The 7,153-nt window shown below is 35.5% G+C and overlaps 1 protein-coding gene across 1 annotated transcript in view; it reads right to left on the bottom strand.

Moving 5' to 3' along the window:
• Nucleotides 1-6,686: 6,686 nt before the first annotated feature.
• TPO (thyroid peroxidase) overlaps nt 6,687-7,153 on the bottom strand; it is a 43,811-nt gene continuing 43,344 nt past the window's right edge. The window contains exon 13 of the mRNA XM_035322283.1: nt 6,687-6,871. Coding sequence (XP_035178174.1) covers nt 6,711-6,871 — 161 coding nt within the window. The 3' untranslated portion in view covers nt 6,687-6,710. The remainder of the gene's footprint in view (nt 6,872-7,153) is intronic.

Below are 7,153 nucleotides of genomic sequence, written 5' to 3'. Positions count from 1 at the left end.
AAAGTATATATTTAAAGTGAGAGAAAAGGTGAGGGCACATGCTCAAATATACTGTCACTTTTGTTGACAATATTATCAGAGATTTTAAATACACTAGGTAAATTAACATAATTTGTTAATTTGTTTGTAAGTGTTTGTAAGCACCTTTTCCAAGAACAAAGTATTTATAACACATTCACAAGAAACCACAAGGAAACCCCAAGCAACAAAAAAACAGGGTTTCACCATCACCCCCCCCCCCCTTTTTTTTTTTTTCCAGCCAAACTAATGAAAATGTCTCATTTTCATTCTGATTTACATTGAAAATATTTTATGTGAAAAAGTGTCATTACTTCTTGGCAGCTAAATCTCATTTCATTAGTAGAGATGGAACTAAATCACTGTGTTTCACTGTGTTTTTTTTTTAGAATGTTTGGTCTTAGAATTATTAAAATTTTATGGGTAAACCTGACATGCCACTGTTGGCTCTGTATCTTCTCTTAAATTATTTGGTCTTTGGGATTAACAGTTAAGGATCGTATCTCAGTGGGAGTTGTCCTAAAATGAAGCCAGTGGCAGCTGCAGTAAACGTTTTCTAAATTGCTCTTTTGTGTGTGTGTATGTAAACCATAAAAATGGGTTAAACTGTCTACAGAAATACTTATGTTCAATTCTCAAGATATAATAACAAAAAGTTACCAACCAAATTTAAACATAATCCAAAGAAAAAAGCAAATAGATACTGTATAATCTCAAAGCTAATAGTTATGAAGGCACAAAGTAACAACAGCAAATACAGTACTACCTGTTGAATGATTAGTAGCAGGTGAATTAAACGGAGTGGAAGGAAAATCAAGTATCTGAAGACCAAGTTCTTTCAGAGCAAGGTTTCTAGAATATTGAGACTAAAGGGCTTCGGAAAAACAGAATGTTTATGAGTGTTAAAACTTCTAGTGAGTTGAGCTTCATAGCCTTAAAAAGTAAGAAAGGGACTGGATATATATGAATATTTATGTCAAAGCAGACAGGTAATTGTTAGCGCTGTGGGAAACAGCAGGGTAGAATGAATGAGTTTCTTCTCAGTTTGAAATTACATTTGCTTCAGTATGCAGTGTTGGAGTTACTATTAACCTGCTCATCAGGACTACAGAGATGAAGATGAGACTCTTTCACACTTATTTTTACTGATCTTTAATTTTAAACTATTCACTTGTTCATGCTAATTCTTTTGGACTACATTATGTCACCGTTAATGACAGAATGAAATCTTTACTTCATTTCGAATGAAGAGTCTAATAGTAAGAGTAAGAAGTCCAATATTGTTTATTTTTTGCCCACAACATAGACAGGAGGAAGACTGAGGGCTTTCACATAACAGGTTCTTATCCCCCTAATGTATAATCCATTCATAGTATAATGGCATTCAAAGATCCCATTAAGGTTTTAGAAATTTAATACACTGGATAGATTTTTCATGGATTTATCATGTAATTTAAAAATTAAAGTCCAAACTATATTACTCATTGAATTACACAGATGTTTCCCATGAGGACTTTGGATAATCTTCATCCATCATTCTCATAAGCACATACTAGTCTGCAGACCAAATGTGTTTTTTATATAGCTGTTTTAAATTGTAGTGTATTTTATATTTTTATATATATGTTGTTTTTATAAATAGTGGCTAAATACATTGAGAATCCTTTTAATTTGAGATTAATTCAAAGAAAACAAGATTTATAAAACCAAGCATATTTCTATTGTTAGAAAGGTAGGAACATGTAATTTAATGTAATCATAATGTATCTTATGATACATTTTAACTTAAAAAGCTTATACCTATTGGCTAAGCCTTCATAAATTATTAGTTTTAGCGTACTTCATCTGGGGGGCTAAACATAAGTGTTTTAAATATCTTCATAGTGTGTCAACATAACAGTCTTTTTCTCATGGTTACAGTATGCACAGATCAAAAATTGGTACTTTTCAGATCAGCATTTTTTTTTTTTTACTTCAAACACTGACAAACAGACCAAACTGGCAAGGGGTAGACATCTTTGGTTTGAGGCAACATAACAAATTCACTTCCTTAATGAGTTACCCTTTATGAGTCAAAAACATTATCCAGCCTTAGAAAAGAAAGCCATGAGCCTACTGATGAATTCTATCAACAAAAATAGGAGTGAAGGTTATTTGGATGTGCAGCATCGAACAGTTAACATTACTAGAGTTCTTCAAAATTTAAGAGCACTTCAGTTTTGTAGATTGAAATGCTCATAATAATATAAGGTGATCTCATAATTTTAAATCACTCTATACTGCAGATCTCCAAATTCATATTACTGCTAAAATTCAGCTGTTCATTTATTAGAATCAATATGTTGGTTTAGAAAAGTGTTGTACTATCTTTTTCATCAAGGATCAGAACCTCATTCCAAATAAACAACATAATTATCTGGGCCTTATAAATGGTGTTCATAAAAATCCAAAACCAACAAGCAAACAAACCAAGACCAACAATATTCATAACTTTTATTATATTAGCTAAAGTAAAAACACAGAAAAGCTGTTTTGTATACATTTGTCATAAATATTTTTAACATAGAAATTGAACAAAGCAGAACACAGTTGACTCTTGGTGACATTCTCTTTTCACTTGTTAATACAAATAATTTTTAGAGAAATCTACTGTCAAGTAGCTAATTAACTACTTCTTTCTCAATCGAAACAGTATGAGAAATGATAGCAAGACAAGCATATGGGCCAGTTTACAAAGAAATCACTACTAGAAACCTCTTCCTCATCAAACCTAATTACAGAATTACAGAACTGTTGAGGTTGGAAATAACCTCATCCTGAGGTTAAAAAAGGATAAATCCCCTGTTTAAGCAAGTGTTTGGGAGTTCTGTCCAGTCAGGTTTTGAATATCATCAGGTATGGAGGCTCTACAACAAATCTGGGAGACCTGTTCCAGTGTTCAGTCACCCTCACAGTAAAAAAGTGTTTTATTGTGTTCAGCTGGAATTCCATGGTTTTTAATTTGTGCCCATTGCCTCTTGTCCTGTCAGTGGGCACTATTGAGAAGAGCCTGGTTCTCTCATAAAAATTATTTCAAAAGGCATCTGTACAGATTAATAAGACCTTCTTGAGCCTTCTCTCTAGGTTGAACAGTCCCAGCTCTCTCAACCTCTCCTTGTATGAAGATGCTCTAGTTGCTTCATCATCTTCATTACCTTTCACTGGACTCAATGTAGTAGTAACTCCATGTCTTTCTTGTACCTGAGAACCCAGAACAGGAGAAGCAGCACTACATTCTTTTCAGAGCTGTCTTCTAGCAGCTGGCCCACAGTGTGCATCAGTTCCAGGGATTATTCCTTCATAGGTGCAGAATTTTGCATTTCCTTTTGTTTTGTCAGACAGTTTTCCATCCACCTCACTGTACACTTATCTAACCCATACTTTGTCAGCTTGTCTATAAAGTTGCTATGGGAGACACTGTAAAAAGCCTTTCTAAACTTGAGGCAAGAAGAATTAGTGATCTTCCTTTATCCACCTATCAAGTTGGGTAACCTATAAAGGCTATCAAGTTGGTTAAACATAATTTTCACTTCATAAATCCATGCTGACTATTCCCAATTACTTTCTTGTTTTTCATGTGTTTGGAAATGTTTTCCAAGATTAGTTTCTCCATCACTTTAATGTCCTTTTCCACCAGATCCCCTGTCCCATTTTAGTCCCACCTAGGACTAGAAGTCCCTCATTTGAATTATGCTGTTTAGATACCTGTAGAATCATTTTTTGTTGCCCTTTATATCCACTGACAGATTCAACTCTAGGTTGACCTTGGCTTTCCTGACCCCACCCCTGCAGGCATGGTTGGCCTTTATATTTCTCCTGGTTCATCTGCCTCTGCTTCCACATCTTGTAAACTCTCTTCTTATGTCTCTGTTCAGACAGAGACAGCTCCTTGATCATTCAAGAAGACCTCTTGCTACCTCCTGCTTGATTTTCCACTTGTTGGCATGCATTGTTCTTGAGTTTGAAGAAACTGATCCTTGAATATCAACCAGCTCTTTCGGAATGCTCTTCTCTCCAAGCTTACATGGGATTCTTCCAAGTAGATCTTTGAAGAAGATGAAGTCTGCTGTTCTAAAATCCATGGCTGTGGTCCTGATTTTGTCCTGCCCCTACTCTGAGGATCTTGAATTCCATCATTTCATAGACCCTGTAGCTAATGCTGCCTCTGACTTTCACATCCCTTTCCTTATTTGTAAGGATCAGATCCAGAAAAGCAACTTTTCACTTTTGTCTTCTGGATCACCTGTGTGAGGAAATTGTTGTAGAAAACTCCTAGATTTTTGTACCCTGATGCATTATCCTTCCAGCAGTTATCAGGGTGGTTAAATTTCCCCATGAGGATCAGGGTCTGCAAATGTGAGTCTTCCTGTTTTTTGTCTTCCTGTCTAATTCTTCCTGATCAGAAAGTCTGTAGCACATACTCCCTAAAACAAAACCTATGTTGCTCTTTCCACTAATCTTTACCCATAAGATCTCCACTGATTCCTGATCTGTCCTAATGCAGACCTCTCACAGAAAGTGCAACATCCCCCACACTCCCTCAACCCTTTCCCAGCCTGTCCGTCCTAAACAGTGATATGATATCCATATATCATATCACTCCAGCTGCGTGAGCTATCCCAACATGCTTCAATCACCTCATGAGCTCATAGTCTTATAACTGTACACTTACTTTTTATTCCTTCAGTTTTTTCCCCAGCAATGCATATCTGGGTTACAGTTCACATAATCATAACAGTGGAACTTGGATGAAGCACTAATTCTTCACTATGTTTACCTCAGACGTCGCTTTTTAGAAAGTTTAATTTTCAAACATTTCCCTTTGCTTAGTTTAGGACCAGTATGGAAGTAAAGAATAGCTGCAGTTACATCTTTGAATCTAAGGAAGCAGATGATGTCTTTTAAAAGTTTGTCAATATTAATTATAGCTAAATGTAATGGCTGACACTCTGCAGTGGCTTAAATCACTTGACTGATTAATGCCACAATTTTGAACTCACCAAACAATTTTAAAAGCAGTTATAGTGGAGATATTGTAAAGTAAGACATATAATTTCTATAAAATACTGCCAGGGATACTTGGGAAATCACTTGCCAATTTTTGTCAGTCACTTGCCTATGAACTCTTTCTTCCATAGCTTAAAACTTTAAAGGGAAGAAATGAAATCAGAAATGTGTGTCACACAGCAGAAACTGTTATAACTGACTCCAGAGATCTAGCAAACCAAACTTTAGTGTCAGCATACCAGGATGGGTCAAGGATGGAGACAACAAACTCTAGTGACTCTGGTCTACAGGATTTTGCTAGCCTTGCATCCTAGACATTCATCAGTCATTCATCAGCCTGGGCTGCTGTACCTGCACCTGTATGTTTGAGTTGTCAAAAGGCCAATGAGGCCTTTAGAAAAGCACATTTGGCTTGGTCTGGGACAATAATTACTTTGTACAGTAGCACTGTCTGTAAGCACTATCTGTTTCCTCCCTTGAAATATAAAATTTAACTAATATTTGGAGCTGTTGTGGATTCATGCTGGTGCAGTGTCCTCATACCTAATCTCTTTTATGCTGTGAACTAATCTTTTTATGCTAATCTGAAGACAGGTTTTGTCTCTGGATTTAGAGAAGTAAAGAAATATGACCACGGTTGAAAGGGTAAAGAAATAAACTGGAAGTAAAGATAAGAAACACCTACAAAGGAGGTATTTTTTCTCTTTTTCTGGTATTTTAAAAGATGAAACTATGAATGACTAGCACTATTCCTTTTTAGTTTTACCCCAGAAAGAAATAAGTCCACAGATCAATAAAAAAGGCTCAAAGATTGGTTCTGTACAACAGCTGGAAAACCAACTGCATATATATCATATCATTGAAGTATTTTGTTTATTTGCTTGTTTGTTTGTGAGACAATATTTTTTGCTGGGGAATTATCATCCTGTGTTTTCTTTGTGCAATTAACAACAATGGACAGCTCAATCCCACATCACAGCCAGAGTATTCACTGAAACTGGAAACAGTAAATGTGCCTTCAGTGGGTTTCAGAGTTAACGTGTAGTTGTGTGGCATACAGCACTGAATATGCAAGTTTTGAGCATTTTAAAGTTTCTGTATTTCTTTTGGGCACTTTGGCAAGGAAAATATTAATCTACTTGAGTTTCCACTGTAGGTTTTCATGGAGTTTTAGAGAGATCTAGTCCCTCTTTCCCCAGAACAGGTACTACCCAGTTGCATCAGTGTGCAACTACACTCAAGCTCCCAACCTAGAGTTTAAGGCCCAGTACAGCTTCCAGATGTGCTGAAATGATGAAAATGAAGGAAGTGCATAATTTATGCTATCCCTAAAAGGATTGACTGTTTGGGAATGTAATAGGTGGAAATTAGCTGATTCAGATGCTGAATTTAGATACTAATTAGAACTGAAACAGATTAGATATCCCTTCATAAAAACACTCAGGAAATGGTTTATTAACAACAAGAATGGAAAATGAAAGCTTATTTCTGTGTCTGTGTTATTTATTCAGTACCTTCATTTATTTTACAGAATCTGACTGTACCTAAGACTGTGTGCGTAGATTTTTTAAGTGTGTTAACAGCTTTTCCATAGATCTTAATTTTATGATTTTTACAACATTGTAAAAGAAAGAACAGAGAAAATCTTAATGGACAGTAGGTTTACAAGCATTACCAATGCATGTTCTTCCATCTTCTGCCAGCTTGTAAGGATCAGTACAGAGACATTTGTAGCTGCCGTTAGTGTTAATGCATTTAGCAGATGGAGAGCATGGTGGATTCATTTCATTTTCACATTCATTGATGTCTGCAAAATAAATACACAATGATCAATAATCATTGTAAATTAGATAGGGATTACTACCTTCTTATACACTCCCACTACAAGGATCTGGAAGTGAAAGTTATCACACACTTCTGCTGAGTTACACATTGATACTGCCAAAGGTCCTCACTGTTAGTTTAAAGCACAAAGTTGTTTTTACTTCCTTTTTCATGCTTCCTTTTTTTTTTTTTTTTTTTCCTTCTTTATTTTTTTTTCTCTTCTTAGCTGGAAATAATGAAAAAGAAATATTTTATTTTGGTAATC

Source organism: Oxyura jamaicensis, chromosome 3 (assembly GCF_011077185.1).
Source record: "Oxyura jamaicensis isolate SHBP4307 breed ruddy duck chromosome 3, BPBGC_Ojam_1.0, whole genome shotgun sequence".
NCBI classification, from domain to species: Eukaryota; Metazoa; Chordata; class Aves; order Anseriformes; family Anatidae; genus Oxyura; species Oxyura jamaicensis.
This window is presented reverse-complemented; position numbering and strand designations above follow the sequence as displayed.